The sequence below is a fragment of the Eleutherodactylus coqui genome, chromosome 10 (assembly GCF_035609145.1).
Source record: "Eleutherodactylus coqui strain aEleCoq1 chromosome 10, aEleCoq1.hap1, whole genome shotgun sequence".
Classification (NCBI taxonomy): domain Eukaryota; kingdom Metazoa; phylum Chordata; class Amphibia; order Anura; family Eleutherodactylidae; genus Eleutherodactylus; species Eleutherodactylus coqui.
Window position 1 is genome coordinate 88,259,683 of NC_089846.1, and position 19,314 is coordinate 88,278,996.

The 19,314-nt window shown below is 43.2% G+C and overlaps 1 protein-coding gene across 1 annotated transcript in view; it reads right to left on the minus strand.

The window, feature by feature from the left end:
- Positions 1-19,314, minus strand: part of PCDH11X (protocadherin 11 X-linked) — a 1,234,289-nt gene that overhangs the window by 1,084,326 nt on the left and 130,649 nt on the right. The window contains exon 2 of the mRNA XM_066582088.1: positions 1,687-2,254. Within this exon, the coding sequence (XP_066438185.1) occupies positions 1,687-2,226 (540 nt within the window). The 5' untranslated portion in view covers positions 2,227-2,254. The remainder of the gene's footprint in view (positions 1-1,686; positions 2,255-19,314) is intronic.

Consider the following 19,314-nt stretch of genomic DNA (forward strand, 5'->3'; position numbering starts at 1 on the left):
CCGCAGGAGCTGAGCAGATGGATATATAGTTTTAGGGGAAAAATTCAACATAACTTGTGCTTTATTCATTTATATCTCTGCTCATTCTGAGCTGTGATTATCACCCATTGACTTCTATTGAACAGTGTAGTGGGAATGCTCTATGACCTGTGCAGGAAGGGGAGGAGGTGAGCTGTGATTATCACCCATTGACCTCTATTGAACAGTGTTGTGGGCATGCTCTGTGACCTGTATGGGAAGGGGAGGAGGTGAGCTGTCACATCACCTATTGTGAATGGTGGATCCTGTGTTATCTATATACAGGTGTCACCTCTCACTGTAATGCTGCCTGTGATGAAGGCTGAGAAGTTTTCTATACAGAACAGAGAATGTCAGACTATTATTAGGCTTACTGGTCAGTGTAAGAACTGCAGGATTTTAGGATTCTGTTAAACTATAGATCGTGATATTAAAAAACACCAAAAATTCTTTAAAAAGTTTTGTCTAAATATAAAAATGATTTATACAATAGGGTATTTTATGATGACAGCTTCCCTTTAACCCCTTCAGTGGCTGGTTTATTATTACCATGTCATGCCTCATACGGCAGGTTTTTTAAATGAGTCAACAATGCAATTTAATCTCGCAAGTATTTGAAAGTACTGTACTACTTTGACAGTTGGTATTATGGCAAGGAAATCTCGGGGCTTGCTGCGCTGAGTATGCAGTAAAAACTCCAGAAGATTTCAGATGACAGCTCAGTGCTCTGCACATTTCAGCACTAGAGCTGTCCACGGAAATCTTCCTGGGTTTCACTGCATGGTCAGTGCAGTAATCTCAGAGGTTTTCCGGGCGTGCCACTAAAGGGGTTAAGACATGGATGATAGATGTCACACCTAGCGTTATTGCTCATTAAAAGTGGAGCGCACAGTTTTGTGTCATGCACAGTTCCTCTAAAATACATAAAAATACAAAAATAAATGATAGCCAGATAATCCCAGTCCTTCCGTTTAAAAAATGGGCAAGAACAGCTAGCTAGCTATTAGCTAAAGCTCAGCTAACAGCTTCCTATATCTCATCTACTTAGACTTCTGTAACGCTGACTATACACATTCAATAACTAAGGGTCAATCATTCATTCAACAGCTATTTTCCCCGGCTCCCCAATACGCAAAATTTATCTTGGCCGAATTTATGTATTTATAGGAATTTATGTATTCAGGGAGGTAAGCCGTAACCAGATAGCTACATCCCTGACAGTTCATTTCCCCAAACATTATCTGTCGGGAAAGGTTGAGCCGCACCCATACACATTAAAAGGTTGCCTACCACATACATTATCTGCAGATGTTAGGCTCGGTCAAACATCTCTGTGTTCAGGGAGATAAGCTACAGCCAGATAGATCTGATGATAGTTTAGCTACTGGGAAACAATAGGTTCGGGCACTGAAATTCAATGTCCTTGATCGTTCTTTCCCCTAACACTATTTATCGGGGAAAAGTTGAACCGCCCATTTATGCATCAGAAGGTTATTTGGCCCCGTTGTTATCTGCAGGTTCAGATGAATAAAGCCTAATGTGTATTGGGCTTTTAGTTTGAGATGGGGATATGGGAAAAGATACATGTACAGGCTAATGAAGAATTTTCAGTTGGTTGGCAACCAATAACTGAAAAGCAAACACACTGTAATAGATGTAAATACCCACCTTGAGGAGGTCATAGTTTTGAATTCCATTCTTGCCCACATCGGGATCAAGTGCAGATGGTACAGAATATCTAGAGTTGACAGCTGTGTTCTCCGGGATGGAAATGTTGATGACTGTAGATGGAAACAGAGGAGCATTGTCATTGATGTCTTCGATCAAGAAGCGGATCTTGACCAATCTAAAGACCTCATCCGGAAGAACAGCCACTTCCACCTCATAAAAGCATTTGTTCTCCGTAAAGATGCCGGCGCAAAGCTTTTCCCGGTCTATCCGATTCGAGGTGGTGTAGATCTCACCAGTGTTCTCTTCAACCCGGACCAGAGGAACATCTCCAGTCTTGTAGACCAGTTTGAACTGAAGTGGGGTAGAGAGAGCTATGTCAGGGTCCAACGTCAAATTGAGGTCCCTCAGCAAGTTTCCAATGGATATGTTTTCACCCTGTTCTTCTCTTATAATGTAATTCTTTTCCTGAGCACCAGACTCATATACGATACAGGCTATTAAAACTGCCAAGACGTATGTTGCAGATAGCAAGTCCATCTCTAGAATGATTCTTCAAATGCTGGACCTAGAGAAAACATAGAAGAGATTAGCAAAAGCTGCAAAAGGGATACAAATGATACAATAGCACTAGTTAACCACCACCATATTCTCTCAAAATCAGATGCCCTTAAGTTGACCAGTCTAGGTAATGACTAGCTGTGAAAACTCATTACATCTTTGACCATATTAGGTTGAGTTGAAATGTCCTACAAGTTCTGAAGACATATTAAAGAGTACAATACAGTAGAAGAGATATACAACTATATACATTCTGTGAGTCTGCAACATGTATGAACAGCAACTGCCAAGGTCATCATAATCATCCAGTGAACAAATCATAGAGTGAACATGCCAATAGGTTAATTGGCCAATTTAAATTGGGGTTGTTACTTATGTTTAGACTTGCTGGTGCAACCAAAGACAATTAATTCCAGAGCTAAACCCTGAGCCAGACGGGATGTTTGGATGACAGGATGTCTGTTGACAAAAGACTGAGGCAATGGTGACAATGGACTGCTTGAACTGCCTAAACTGGACTAGCCACACAAGCAGAGCATCTGCCCCGAAAAGGGGAACCTCGCTGCAGAAGCGTAGCCAAGCCCTAAGTCTGAGAGGAACAAGTGACTCCAACCACTGAACTCAAAGCCACAGAGCTCTAGGGAACTAAGCACAGAATATAAAAAACTGAGCACTGAACCATTACAAGTTCAAACGGCATCCATTGAAAAAGGAATCAGTTCAGATACCCTCAAAGAGAAACTGACAGGCTGAGTGGGCTGATTGACAACCCAGCCAGCCGATCAGCACCAGAATTAAAGGGAGAAGTTTATCCCTCAGGTTACAGTCCTAAATGGCACTGGTTATATGCTGACTAGTGCATCATGTGGTCCGCAGTTGTGACCATGTTGCTGTCGGCACATGACAGGGCTGTGCCAAAAACACAATTTCTGTTTGTATACCCTTTTAGGGAATATGGATGTCATAGAACAAGGTTCTACAATCTATGACCAAAAACAGAGAGATGCTGAGTAAGAGCAGCTCCCATCTTGGTAGACCTTGTGCCATCCTTAGATTACATTCCTGTGAACAGCCATATTGTAATGCTATGTAGCTGGAGAGAAAATGTGTGGCTGGCTGCATCTTCCACCAGCAAAATGACCTGATTACCGAGGGTGGCGAGAGCAGGACCCGGAGTGTTCAGCTGTTTGTCTCAGCCCCGCAGTCTGAGAGGGGTTCTACATCTTGGCACAACCCCTTTAATTATTTATGAAAAATTACATGTCAAATATTTTGCCTTGGGTCAAAATTAGTCCAAGTTGGCAATTGCAATCAACAGGTGACCAGTTTGGTAAGCCATACCAGGGGTGAAGCTAGAGGACAGCAAGATGGGCATATGTCCAAGATGCCAAGTGCCAGGTAGGGGCACAAACAAATCACTTTGCCTTGGCCAATGCTATGACAGCAAACTGAATCTTTGCCCCAGGAGAAAGGAAAAAGTAGCTAGAACTAGCTACAACAATAATCTTGATTACATAATACTCGGCTTGCAATACAACGTTCAGCTGGGTGACACACATTCATTGGCACATGTGGGATGACACATTGTAGGGCAAGGGAATTACTGCTCTGATACTTTGTAAATAAGGCATCATTGGTCGGGTCTGTGAATCTCAGACGTGTTGGGTTATAAGGTGGTTATTTTGCTGTTAAAGGTAGTGATGAGTGAAGTTTTGAAAAGTTTGCTTGGTTCGCAGAATAGGCAATTGGCAAAAAGTGTGGTTCAGTCCAGATTAGTTCTCCTACTCAATAAATGTATGTACTATATAAATAAAGGAGATTATTATTATGAAGAAACCCACACAGGGAGAACATACACAATCTATGGGGATGTTGTCCTTGATCAGATTTGAACCTAGAACCCCAGGGCTGTAACCACTAAGCCACCATGCTTCTATCTCTTACTCCTTTTTCTTCCTCTTCATCCTCCTCCTCAAGAAGAAGGAGAAGAAAAACCACAGTAGCTCAGTGGCTAGCACTGTTACTGTGCAGGGCTGGGGTTGTAGGTTCAAATCTGACCAAGGGCACCCTCTGCATTGAGTTTGTATTTTCTCCTTCTGTGTGGGTTTCCTACCGCTCTCTAAAAACATACTAATAGGTGACTATAGATTTGAGCCCCAAGAGATGTTGCAGATGTTGTCCTTGATCAGATTCGAACCTAGGACTCCAGTACTGAGAGGAAACAGTGATAACCACTGAACCATCATGCTTATTCTTCCTCCTCTGGAAGAAGAGGAAGTGCAAGTATGGTGGCTCAGTGGTTAGCATTGTTGTCTTGCAGCACTGAGGTCCTAAATTCAAGGTCGGCATCTGCATGGAGTTTGTATGTTCTCTCTGTGTTTGTGTGGGTTTCCTCTTCATAATAATAATTATCCTTATTTATATGGCACATACATATTGAGAAGAAGAAGATGAAGAAGAAGAAATAATTTCAATGGGTTCGGCCATTTTAGCAAAGTTCAACCCGAAACACAGTTTGTTCATATCAGTTCACTCAACATTAGTTAAGAGGGTCCAAGTCAATGAGGCAAGTTTGCTATACGTGTCAAATACTTAGGCAGAGCAGCCTCTGACTATCCAGTTTAAAAATGAGCCAAATGTACCACAGTGGCTCCTGATGAATGATAAGTTTGGCGCATCTTTAGACACTTTTTTGCCTAATTTTATACCACTTATAAGATAGTGTCATCTGAGGCAAAAATTTGATACATGGTATCAAATTTAGACCACAACCCCCTTTCTCACAAATCACACCCCCTTGTCTAGCAAAGCACAGAAGTGTCTAAAACACATAAATGCAGTGCACAGCATGTAAGCCAGTGTTTGGTGCAAACTAAGTCAAAGCTGTGGTGCATTTAGCTAGTAAGTCTCCAACTAGTGGCTGCAATCAGAACTGCAGCCATTCTGCCCCTCCTCTAGTCCTCCTGCCCGGCTCATATACTTATACAGTATATCTTATACGGTTTGTAAATGTGATTTCTCCATAGAATATATTGTAGAATGTGACAACTGGTGTCTGCCATAAATACATGAAGTTCTGCTCCGTGATGGACGGCTCTGCGGTTCTGTTTGAACAATTTAGAATCTTTATTGGGTACAGATTTATCACACAGACTTCTCATCAGTGTCTAATGGACTCTTACTTGAGAAAGACAGGATTCTGGATAAAAACAGCACAATTTATATTGTCTGAGATAATTGACTGTAATGAGCAGAAAATTATTGTATCAGTAACGAGTGTAAAACCGCAGACACTGAATAACCCCTTTATTAAAGTGCCCAGTCCTTTATTAGAGCCCCTGACCCCTTAATTAGAGCTCATAGCCCTTTATCAGAGCCCTCTGCCCCTTTGTAAAAACTCTCAGCCCGTTACGAAAAAAGCCCCCAGTCCCTTTATTAGAGCCCCAAGCCCTTTATCAGAGCCCCCTAACACTATGTTAAAACCCCCAGCCCTTTATCAGAGTCCCCAGGCCTTTTTTTTAGAGCTCCTACCCCTCTCATAATTGGAGCTTCCCTGTATGGAAATGGACCCCCCCCCCCCCCCCCCCGACCCCGGAGTGCAGCATAAAATCACGTGACAAGATTTCTGTGGATCAGTTTCAGTGTGAATCCACATTAGATGGGAAAATCCAGCGATCTTGCGACTTTCAAAGAAGCCGGGTCATCGGTGGTAGACTAGCCGGGCCGGGATGTCACTGTGGCTCCAGATTTCTGTTGCTCTGTGCTAATGGGAAGTCAGAATTTGGCGCAAGCAGCATGAATCGGTGACCCGTTCCTGTCAGCAGGTCAGCACATGTCAGCACTGCCATCTAATCTGCAGCAACTACAAAAAGCTTCCCTAGCCCCTGCCCCCGTATGTGTCCCCCTTTTCTCTTGTTTATAAGGGGTCTACGTTTGTCTTTTATTGAAAATGTTCTCTTGTGCCCTGGCACGTTGTTTAAGTTTATTCTTGCATTAGGATTTCATGCTAGCTTGAGCTATTATTTGCTTCACTAAGAGCATATATTCTGTCTTGACGAGCCAGGTGGATACCGAGCTCAGACCCATTCTGTGTTAGTTTGTATGTTTATATGGAAAAATTTCAATAAACATTGTTTAAAAAAAAAAAAAAAAGCTTCCTGTTCGCAGGGGCCGAAATTCCTGCAGGACAATTTCATCACCGAGTGGAGTCTACACCACGATGAATTGCTGCGGTTCTTAAGGCCAAATGAGGTTCAACGCATTACTAGATGGGGAGGGGGGGGGGGGTCTAATAAAGTGGCCGTTCAGTGTACGGTATGCAGTGGCCGTAGAAGAACTCAGCAATGAACCCCCTTATAACCTTATTCGTTATGTCAACCCTTTAGTAACCGCTAATACCCTTTTTTATACCAGTCATGAAGGTGCCTTATCCTTCGGCACTTTAGAATTTGCCCAGTATGGTGCTCTGAGCTGCTCTGGAGCGGGTACTCGGCGGTCTACTAACCGTCTGGCTCCTGCTCTAATAACCGAGATACGGTAGACCTCCAATGATGCTCCGAGGCTGCTCAGAGCCGGTTTACTGCAGGAAGAAAAGACCATTGAGATCTGTAGGTCAGCGACTAAGTGTAATGGGCTGCTCCGTGCAAAGATTTCAAATCTCTTGGTGTTTTTTTGGAGCAGGTCAGAGCCCCCTGTGGCTCCATCTCCCTCCTCACGTGGGATCACTTTACCAGACGCGCTCCGTGTGTCTGCCTGCACCGTCTGACAGCGAGATTTCATTTCATGCCCAGAGACTGACTGGCATTTATTGTTTAAAGCTGCAACCAGCAGCATTTTCTACACGTTTAATAAGAAAAGTCTGAGATTCTGGTTAACGATGAAACAAGAGAAAGCGAAAAATGTGCAGCTGAAGATAAAAGACCCATGTACGGAAATATGATCAGCCACCGGGCTACAGGAGGCGACGATTAACACATATATACCTGGAAGAAGTTGTCGTTTTCTGTAAAACTTGGCATGTGGTTCCATCTCAGGCAGATATGTAAATGCTGAGAGTTGTGGTGATTAGATGAACGGTCTTGTCACTGGAAGCCCTAAAAGTGGTTCCCTCCTTGGCCTATAAAAGGCTCCTGGAGGCTCCTGGTGTGCAGTGACCTCTACTTCCGCTTGTGTAGAGCTTGTTGGCCACTAGACTCCTCTACGACGCAGAAAAGAGATGTCACCCCATTACCAGAGTCTGAGAGGGGCGCATTATTGGGATGTGAGAAGCTGGATGGTCGTATTGATGAATTGTCCCCCACTGGGCTGTTCTGACCAGAATTGGTCCTGAACTAGAATAAGTCACAGCTGAAGGGTAATTACAGTTGTATCCACTCCAAACAGTCATCCGTGGGACAAACAAACTTGACTACAACCTCATGCAAATATCTTCCAACTGTCCCGGATTCAGCGGGACAGTCCTGGATTCAGGGTGCTGTCCCGCCGCCCAAGTAGCAGCAGCTGTGGACGTACCACCTATGGCACTGGGAATAGAGTAATGTAAAAACAGGCTATTCTCACCCCGTTCACTTCCCGACCGCTCCGGTCCATGCTGCTTACTTCCACGTAACATAGACACATGCTGTCTAGCACCTGATAACTGCAGCTAATCGCTGGCCTCAGCTGTACCAATGTGGAGATCTGGGGTTGTCTACAGTGGTCATGAATGTGCTATATGGAAGTAAGCAGGAGGCGGCAGGGTGGGTGAAAGGAGTACAGGCTTTTAATTTTACTGCATAAAACAGGACATTATTACTGAGGGGGACATGCAGGGCATTACTTTGACGGGGTTACTGAGGGGCACTATTACTATGAAGAGTTCAATGAGGGCCACTATTACTGTGAGGGAGTCACTAAAGGGCACTATTACTGCAAGGAGTTTAATGAGAGGCACTATTTCACTATTAGGGTCACTGAGGGGCACTATTACTGTGAGGGGGTCACCGAGGGGCACTATTACTGTGAGGGGGTCACTGAAGGGCACTATTACTGTGAAGGGGTCACTATTACTGTTAGGGGGGTCACTGAGGGGCACTATTACTATGAGGGGGTCACGGAAGGGCACTATTACTGTGAAGGGGTCACTGAGGGGCACTATTACTGTGAGGGGGTCACGGAAGGGCACTATTACTGTGAGGGGGTCACCGAGGGGCACTATTACTGTGAGGGGGTCACTGAAGGGCACTATTACTGTGAAGGGGTCACTGAGGGGCACTATTACTGTTAGGGGGTCACTGAGGGGCACTATTACTGTGAGGGGGTCACGGAAGGGCACTATTACTGTGAAGGGGTCACTGAGGGGCACTATTACTGTGAGGGTGTCACTAAGGGGCACTATTACTGTGAAGGGGTCACTGAGGGGCATTATTACTGTGAGGGGTTCACTGAGGGGCACTATTACTGTGAAGGGGTCACTAAGGGGCTCTATTACTGTGAAGGGGTCACTGAGGGGCACTATTACTATAAGGGGGTCACCGAAGGGCAATATTACTGTGAGGGGGTCACTGAAGGGCACTATTACTGTGAGAAGGCACTAAGAGGAACTATGTCTGTCAGGGGGTCACTAACAGAACTACTATTGTGAGGGTGCACAAAGGGTGTGGCTTAGTGTATAGGAGGTGTGTCCTAACAAGACAGTTACAATATTGTCGCTCTTTTCATCATTCAGTGTGCTTGCATGGTGTACACATGATACTATACGATGATCACTTCAGCTCTGCTATGTCTGTACTCTTAGCACATACAGTGTATGAGAATCAACATAACTTATGTCCAACTTTGTCCTAGACAGTGTATAGGTGGGCTAGATGCTTCTCGGTGGAGGTGCGGGTGGGAAATTGCCTGTTTGTAATATCTTTACTCAGTTACAAGTAACATGCAAAGTGAGAAACCTGCAGATGTGCAAGATGAATATTCCAAAAGAAAAAAAGCGCCACAGCAATGTGATCACCCAGCGGGCACGTAGTCAGATCTGCGCTGGATTAGAATATAAAAATGCTCATTACTATTCATCACCGAGAGCACAAAGAATACACCGCATCATCTGCCAGAGATTATACACAACACGGACTAGGAAGGTAGCAGAGCTGAGGCGGTCAGATATTACAGTGTGTGAATTTACATAGGACTGCAGGTCACATCTACTACATTATCTGTCCTCAGAGAGTTATTACTGTGCTATCTATGGTGTTACATAGGACTGCAGGTCACATCTACTACATTATCTGTCCTCAGACTTATTACTGTTATCTGTGGTGTTACATAGGACTGCAGGTCACATCTACTACATTATTTGTCCTCAGAGAGTTATCACTGTGTTATCTGGGGTGTTACATAGGGCTGCAGGTTACATCAACTACATTATCTGTCTTCAGAGAGTTATTACTGGGCTATCTATGGTATTACATAGGACTGCAGGTCACATCTACTACATTATCTGTCCTCAGACTTATTACTGTTATCTGTGGTGTTACATAGGACTGCAGGTCACATCTACGACATTATTTGTCCTCAGAGTTATCACTGGTGTTACATAGGACTGCAGGTTACATCTACTACATTATCTGTCCTCAGAGTGTTATCACTGTGTTATCTGTGGTGTTACATAGGACTGCAGGTCACATCTACTACATTATCTGTCCTCGGAGAATTATCACTGTGTTATCTGTGATGTTACATAGGACTGCAGGTCACATCTACTACATTATTTGTCCTCAGAGAGTTATCACTGTGTTATCTATGGGGTTGCATAGGACTGCCGGTTACAGGTAGCATAGTTAGAGACAGTTCAGAGATTGTGGGACTTACGCAATTTTTCACCACCAAAAAGAGAATTGATTGTATAATGTGCCGTCATTGTGGGTTTTCCTGTAATGCTGATGTGTTTGTGAACGTTCTTCGCCATCCCCATGTGAGTTCCCCACAAATCCTGCTCATAAGTAGGACGCTACAAATATATATAATCACCGCGGTGCGGGGAGCGCCACGTAGAAAATGCTTTGAGTGCAAATACAAATACAACAGAAAAAAAACCCTCAGTTACAAAGTCCCATAAACGGGGCGCCGCCTGTAATTGCTTTCAGCTTTTCGATTCTATTTCCCTCGGGCACAAATTGCAGAGCAGAAAAAAAAAAACTCAGCTTCACGAATGTAGCAGAAAAATGGTGAAATTTAGTAAATCGTCTGAAAGGTTCCAAGACCCCAAAAAGCCATTAAAGCAGAGACGGGGGGTTAAATGCAGGAATCTGCCCAAATTGTTACCTATCTGGGTTTCATCTTTGTTGCTAAGTAACAGACCCACCATAGACCCTTCCACGAAGGCTGCCCAACGCATTAAAGAGGTCCCTGGCACCACGGCGCCCAATCTGTGCTGCGGGACGTGACACCCATCAATGCTGTCACAGTAGTACATGGAGATGAGAATGATTTGCTCCATCTGAGGCTGTTACATTGTGACAGCCCAATTCTCAGACACTCGCCTATTTCCTTGTCATTCTAAGAGCTTTTTCTAACCCAGAGAAAAAAAAACATGACGTGAACATCCCAGAGACCAAGACGTCTTCACATGTGAAGTCTTTTAAAGTGACAAACTTAGATGGCCATACCACTTCTCTGACTTCTTGATGTATATTGTGCATTGGTAGTCTAAAATACCACATGCTGCTCTAATTTGCCAGTGCTGGTCATGTGAGCAGCACTAGCCAATCAGGGCAGTGTGTAGGGTCCTAGACTATCAATGCACAGTGTGCCTCAGGTACTAAGAGAAGCTGAGGCCTTCTTCTTTTTCAGGACTAGACAATTGCTTTGATTACCTCCTGCAATTGAGAGATGTTTGCCGTTTATATTGACCTCTTACTTGGGTAACAACAACCACTGTTGCTGCCATTATAGGGTCCATACAGGGTGGCACCAACTCTCCACAAACACGAAATGGGAAACAAGTGATGAGAGAACTTTTCAAATGATGGTTCGGACAGTTTTTCAAATTTGGGCAAATTAGTTTGAACTGAATGTGAACTTCACCGATACCCCTAAATCTGGTGCATAACACTGAGAAGAAGAAAAGGTCCAAGCAGGAGCAGAGGAAGGGGAAGAAGAAGAGGTAGAGGAAGAAAAGGAGGAAAAAGAAGAGGAGGAGGAGGGCAAAGTAAAGGGAGAGAAACAAAGTAGTAGAGGAAGAGGAGATAGAGGAGGAGGAGGAAGGGGAAAAAGAAGAAGAGGAAGAGAATCTAGAGGAGAAAGGGGAAGAAGAGGAGGAAGAAGAGGAAGGGGAAGAAAAGGAAAGAGAGGAAAAGGAAGAAAGAGATGAAGAAGAAGAGGAGGAGGGGAAGGAAGAGGAAGAAGTAGTAGAGGAAGAGGAGATAGGAGGGGAAGAAGAAGAGGAAGAGAATATAGAGAGAAAAGGGGAAAAAGAATAAGAGGTAAAAGAGGAGGAGGAGGAGGAGGAGGAGGAGGAGGAAGAAGAAGAAGAAGAAGAAGAAGAAGAAGAAGAAGAAGAAGAAGAAGAAGAAGAAGAAGAAGAAGAAGAAGTGAAAATCCGCGAGTGGAATCCGGAACGCTCGTGTGCAGACGGCCTTAATGCTAATTCATTTCAGTGCGGGTTTTAGGGCTCTCAGTTTGTTTGACGAAAGAAATGGTGGAGCAACCCTGTTGTGATGCCCAAGGCATACAAATCCCTGATAGGATCGTGAGGGTGAAAGTGTAGAGCATGATAATATATAATGGAGGTGCAGCCAGACCAGGCGGACACCTCAACAGGATTGGGCACAGAAAAAACTGCTACATGGCACAAGCTTCCAAAAATAAAAAGCATGAAGATGGGAAAGTACCCCCAACTTTTTTTGTGATGTATATCAGCAACGAGACATGCTTCGAGTCTCTAGGCCTCCTGCTCAGCAATGCTGGGATGTGTGCTTAGCTGTTGTCTCAGCGGGCAATAGGCACCAACTACAACTGTCTATGTAGGTCCAGCTGTGCGTCCAGGACCTGCTCCTAAGCCACAGCTGCCCCCCGCCCCGCATTACTGAGGAAGAGGCCTTGTGGCTTGAAACGCATCTTGTTTCTGACATACATCACAATCAGAGTAGTTGAGAAGTCAGGTGGACTTTCTCGTTTTCATGCTTCTTACTTTTGGAAGGTTGCGCAATGTACCCAATTTTTTTCAGCCTAAATACCCGTTTCTCTAAGTTGTGTCCATTCTATCAGGTTTCTCTTTTTCACAGAAACAATAGCATAGACAGTACGCTATTTTTTCCATTGTTCTCAATGGTGAACGGTTGTAAATGGAAAGCCTTCTGTTTGTATCTGTAATTTAGTAATTTGTTCCCTTTTTTTCTGCACATGCTCAAAAGGAAACCAGAAAAAATATGTACACTAAAATACAGTCCCATTAAAATGAATTCAAATGGATGCCAAACTGATACCAACTAAGGCTAATGTTTCCATTTTGGATGGTTTCATTAAACAAAAAAGTTAACCAATGCTGGATCCGTCCCGCTTTCCATCCAGTATGCAGGTAACCACATGAGGACAGAACCCAGGATGGAGCCTGGACAGCACCATATGGGAGAATATATCAGATGGAGACCAAAAAGGTCAGTGTCTCACATATTTTCCCCTATGGCACCGTCCCACAAAAAATTCCCCTACTACCGCAGGGGCGTAGTAGCTAAAGACTTGAGGACCTGGGTGCAAAAGTTCATGTCCCACCTTCCCCCCCACAGGTACCTCCAGTGATCACAGATGACGTCTCCTCTGATTGATGTCGTTAACTTTCCCTCCTTATTAATGCTTACATTTGTATCAGAAAAAAAACTGTACTAGTGCCCCCTGTTGTGCCCTGCAGAGTAATAGTGCCTCAACACAGTGAGGGTGCGTTCATACATGGAAGAATTGTGGAAAATCACCCCCTAAATCTGTGTCAATTTCTGCGTACCCTTATATTTATCCCCTAGTACCCACCAAGGTACTTCACCTTCTGAGTCCCCCTCAGGATCAGGGTGGCCCCTCTTCTGTGTTCTCTTTATTGTCATGGTGCCCCCCTCATGCTGAGTGTTTAACCCCTTCATGCTCAGTGTGGCCTCCCTTCTGTGCCCCCACCATGCTGCTTGCAGTGCCCCTTCTCTACCAGTAGTCACACAGCCCCCCTAAAGCTCTGACCAGTAAGATTGTAGGTTGGTGCTATACGCATACTGCTGCACCGCAGCCTGTTACAGCATCTCTGGCAGCATAGCACTGATCAGCTCCCCTACCCCCCTGTCCAGAGCACATACACTGTACTGAGAGCAGGAGACGGGGGATGCGCTGGTCTGTGCTATGCTCTGAAATGCTATGACTGACTACGGTGCAGGAGCATGAGTAATCTTCCAGGTCAGTGCTTTAGGAAGACCTGTGAGTGTGGTGAGGGGAGCCCCTCGGCTCCCCAGGCTTAGTAGCCACGTCGCAATTGCAACCCCTGCGACTCCTATAGCTATGCCACTGGTTGGGCAGCATATCTTTAGAATTCTCATCCAGCTTTTCAGAGCCCCAGAAACACATATGGATCAGTACTGATATGCTGCATCTCAACTACTGCAGTCGCTCTTGAATTGCACTTCCAATCTGAGTGTCAGTCTTAACTGTAGTTTTGGCGTTTATAAAGTAGCTAGCTCAGGATTAACAGGGTCTTTTTAACATAACGATGCCAAGAGCATGGAATTGTGGGAAGAAGCGAGTATAAATGGAGATGAATCCATTTCAATAAGCAGCGCTGCATCTGTATGTGTAATCTAAGAGCCCCCCCTGGAATATCCCTTTAAGCGTATTTCCAAACATGATGTGACCTCTTTACAATTTACGAAATAGTAAAATGTCATGTTTCTCGGCGGTAATTCTCCGGGTATCAACGATAATCCGCTAATAAGAGATATAAAGAGCCTGACATTTCCTTTACAGATACAACTTTATATTCAGCAACTGAGAAAAACAGCAATAATGAAACAGTCAAATGTATCAACCTTATTAAAAGGTTAACAGCATGAATCGCATTCTCGCATTCAGCGCAAAATCTGAGAAGCAGCAGAAAGCGTCTGGTAAAGGGGGGACAGGCGGGTCGTCTAAGTGAAGCTTAATTGTTGTACAATGAGAAGTTCCACAACTTTCTTCTATACTTTGGCCATATTAATCAAAGAGGGAAGTTTTCTATGTGCAGCAGGCGCAACATCTGCAAAATGTAAGAAAAAGCGCAAATGTCTCAATACATCTGTAGCCTGAAAGCAGCGCTTTTCTAATTGTGTAGCATGGCTAGTGCCATTCAGTTAGAACTGCAGCAAATAGCATAGTTGTGCCAAGTTGAACGAGGTGCGCACAGGCTGCATGGGGCACTGCCACCAGCGTGCATGGAGGGGCACAAGGCTGATGCTGGCTGGGTGCAATCTTCCCCCTTAGGTCCGCCAGATGACTTTCTTACTCCATGCAGCAACATCTTGTCGAGCTACATGACTCATCGGCGCCCCCCCACAACACAATCACTTACTTCGGCTAATGTATTTATGTTATGAACTTGGTTCTGATGCTTTACTTATGTTGTGAGCTTGGGTCTAATATGGTATGTTTGTACTGAAGTTGGATCATGCTGTATTTAGATTATGACTTTTGTTTTGCTACTGTAGTTATATACCGAGCTTGATTCTGGTGTTGCATCTATGTACGAAGGTTGAATCTGGTACTGTACGTACTGTGCTTGATACTGGTTCTGTATTTATATATGGGGGTTGATTGTGGTGCTGCATTAAGTCCTGAGGTTGAGCCTGGTATTGCATCTATGTACTTAGCTTGCGTCTGGGGCAGTATTTATGTTATGAGCTTTGTTCTGGTGCTGTATTTATGTTATGAGCTTTGTTTTGGTGCTGTATTTATGTTATGAGCTTGGTTCTGGTGCTGTATTTACGTTATGAGCTAAATTTTGGAGCTGCATTAATGTTATGGGCTGGTTTCTGGGGCTGTATCTATGTTATGAGCTTGGTTCTGGTGCTGTATTCATTCTATGAGTTTTTCTGTGGGAATGCTACTATCTTGCTGCTTTCTACACAGACTACAGGAAGACTGTCTATCAGTGGAATATATATATATATTTTTTTTTTTTCATCTGACCTAAGGCTAACCTGACACATTAGATGATCCTCAGCCCTGTTGTGATCATTCGCTACAATGTATCAATAGGCAAATGCATCAGTCTGAAGTCCAGGATGTTTAGCTCACAGAGGACTGTCTATACTGTGTGCAACTGTTACAAACCCTCAGCAGTGAGAAGTATCAGACCTGAATGGGGTTTTAACCTCTGGTTCTAAACAAGAGCGAGAGCAAGAGAGATTTTGAGATTGGTGAAGTTGAAACATGAAGTCTATCAGCCAGAGGAAGAAGTTTTTCCAGTATACAATGTAATTGGCCGAGAGATTGAAAGGAAGAAACTGCTGATACTTGTAGTTCCTGATGGCTAGATAGTTATCTCCTTTTATAAAATCAGTGTCCTAAGACAGAATGTTACAATGTTTCACTCAGATCAGAATATTGATTCTTGAACCTTCCATATCAGCAATGACCTTGGTTGGTCCACCGTAGTTTACCATTGATTTTGACTACTAATGGAAGACCTGACAAAGTGGACAGGAAGCCTCCGGCAACTTGTAGTAGTGACCCGAACAAATGTCATCTTCATAAAGGAGAACACGTGAGCATAACTGGTGAAGCATCAGTGACAATCATATTGGCACCTGCCCGCACAACACATCCTTAATATCCACATCATGTCCAACCTTCCATTAGCTACAAACCACGATGGTCTAAAATCGAAGTAAGCAGCCGCTGACCGTCCTCTACTCAACAGAATGCAGAAACATCATTAACTTCACATTGCAGGATTTGGCTCGTAGCACCAGAAAGGGGCCCCATTCTAGTGTAGGGCCCCTCTGTTCTCCATACACTTTTTATGGATATAAACCTAAATAGAAAAATAATCTCCTTCAGGAAAGCTAATATACCGCAGCCCCTGCTAGTTCAGTGTCTGCAGATTACATGTCCTCCTGATCTGCAGTCTGGGAGGTGAACTCTTCATTAGAAAACTTGTGGCCTATTGCAGAAAAGTAAAACCTCTCAGAATGTACTGCAGCCAAGTGCAATGTGTTATATGGGAACCAACATAGCTGAAGGGACATGTGCTAGAACAGTATGTTCTCCTCAAATGCTCATAAAGCCACTACCGGCCATAGGTTAGATGGCATTTGGAGAATTATTTTTTTTCATGTGCTGCCTGCCCCATCATGATTAAAAAAACTAAATCTATGTTGCAGTGATAGGCAGTCTGCCTATATTTTACTGGTGCAGAGACCTGGCAGTTAGTAGTATACCCACACCAGAACATAGTGAATAAATACTGTACCAGAATCAACCTCATTATATAACTACAGTACAAGAACCTGAAATAAGTACCAGAAATATGCTCAGTACATAAATACGCCTCCTGGACCAAACTTGTAATATAAATACAGCCCCAAAGCTAATCTGATTAAATAAATACAGCACCAGAACCAAGATCATAACAAATACAGCACCAGAACCAACCTCAGATACAATACCAGAATACAGATACAATATCAGAAACAAGCTCAGAACATAAACATAGCCCCAGAGCCAAGCTCATTATATAAATACAGCACCAGAACCAATCTTGTTGCATATCAACAGCACCAGAACCAACCTCTATACACAAATACAGCACCAGTACCAAACTGATTACATAAAAACAGCATCAAAATCAATCTCATACAATACCAGAACCAAGCTCATAACATAAGCACAACCGCAGAACCAAGCTCAGGTCATAAATGCAGCTCCAAAACCGAACTTAGTGCATAGATATAGCAGCAGAACCCAAATTAGTACATAGGTACAGTACTAGAACCAAGCTCATAACATAAATACAGTAGCAGAATTAAGCAACTGTGTTGCAGAGGCGCGGATGGGCTGACAGTAGCCAGCACCCTGTATAACTGGAAGAGGTCAGCCATGCCAGACAAAAGAAGGCAGTGATATTTTGTGTTTGCAGTGACAGCAGGGTTACCTTGCCTAGCGCTCTCTTGTCCAGCTGCACACACTTATCTCTAGAATTATAGAAGCTGCTAAGGGCTGTTTTTGATGATACATTCCTAATGCTTTAGATGTGAGTAGTGTATAAGTCATGGTCTGTATAAGAGAAGTTAACGAAAGTATCTACAAAGTTACACAACAGCATAGAACAGCATACAATTCTTGTGCCTTTTCTTGGACTGCAGGAATTAAATACTTGTGTAGATCACAGAGGAAAAGCAACAAGGCTGCTGGAGTTCAACCCCGGGATGAACCACTGCAGGTAGAGCCGGATATCAGGAGGCTAATTCTCTATAGCAGATGTATTATTAACCTGTCGCTATTTTCGTCCCATGACTGAATTCCACACGCATTTCATTTTATTTGTCATAATCTAGATGGCACCTTGCCGGCTCGTATTCGCTGTATTACAGGGTGGTAGAGACAACCATCGCAGCTGCTTCTTTTATGATGACCTTCTTCTCGCCTTGCTAAGCAGGAATAAAGCCGCCTTGATATTTTAAGATTTATTCAAGCAAAATTGGTAACTAGCGTGCTAAGCACCTAGCAACGCACTGATTAGGATAACACAGATGGTGGCAGATAGACATTGGACACATCGAGGCCTTATGCGGCAGAAGAATTTATAAAAAATTCAGGGCTTGTTAGAAAATTACAATTTCCTTTTACAGATGAAGCTAAAATCCCACAAGCCTCTTGGGGTTGCAGCTCAAGACTTTCTGCATTGGCTCTGAAGTTTCAAAACTAGGGCTCACAGAGGGTTAAACATGAAATCTATGGAATTAGAAGCTACAATGTTACATTTCTGCTAGAAATGGATGTGTTATCATTGATGTCCCTTTAATTATATGCAGGAGGCTGAGTGGGATGTGAGGTGTTGATGGCGAGAGCGTTGGTTTTTATATATTTATTTTATCTGAATCATTCACAGAGAAAATGGAATAAAAAGAAGAACGAAAATATATTAATTGAAAGAAGAACAGGAAGAGGAAAAAGAAGTAGAGGAAGAAGTAAGAGGGGGTGAAAAGCGTGAAAGAGAAAAAGGAGTCAAAGGAGGAGGGAGACATGAAAGAAGTTTAGAAGTAGAAGAAAAGAAATATAAGAAAAATGGGGTGAAAGAAGAGGTAAAAAAGAAAGAAAATGAGCAAAAGGAGGGGAGGAAGACCAGAAAGAAAAATAAGTAATGAAGGTAGGAGAAAAGAAAGAAGAAAAGCAGAGGAAAAAAGAAAAAGGAATCAAAAGAGATGGAGGAGAAAGAGAAAAGTAGTCAGTGGAGGAGAAAAAGGTGAAAAAGGGATAAGAAGAAGGGAAAGGGGGAAATAAAGAAGAAAAACAGGTGAAAAAGAGAAAGGTGCTGAAAAAAGGAGTCGAAAAAGAAAGAGGAGTCAAAACTGGAGGAATACATACAAGTAGAGTAAGAAGAGGAGAAAGAAGATAAAATCAGTCAAAGGTGGAGGTAGACATGAAAGTCTAAAAAGAAGAGCAGAAAGAAAAAAAAGCAATGAAGAAATAAAACAGGGAATAAAGAGAAGCAAGATAAAAATAAAATGGAGTCAAATGAGGAAGAAGACCTGAAAGAGCAGTACGAAGAGGAGAAAGGAAAAGAGAAAAAAGGAAAAAAGAGGAAAAACAAAAATGTGGTGAATGAGGAGGAGGAAAAAGGGAAAAAATAAGCAAAGGAGGAGGAAAACATTGAGGAAGAATAAGAGGAGAAAAGAAGATGAAGAAAAATGGTGAAAGTGGAGTAGAAAGAGAAAAGAAGTAAAAGGAGCATAAAAAAGACAAGAATGTATAAAAAAGGACACAAAGAAGGAGAAGGATGAATAAAGAATAGAAGAGAACAAAAAGGAATTAGAAGAAAGATGAAGAAGAGCAGCAGAAAGAAGATGGGGAAAAATATTAAGAAGC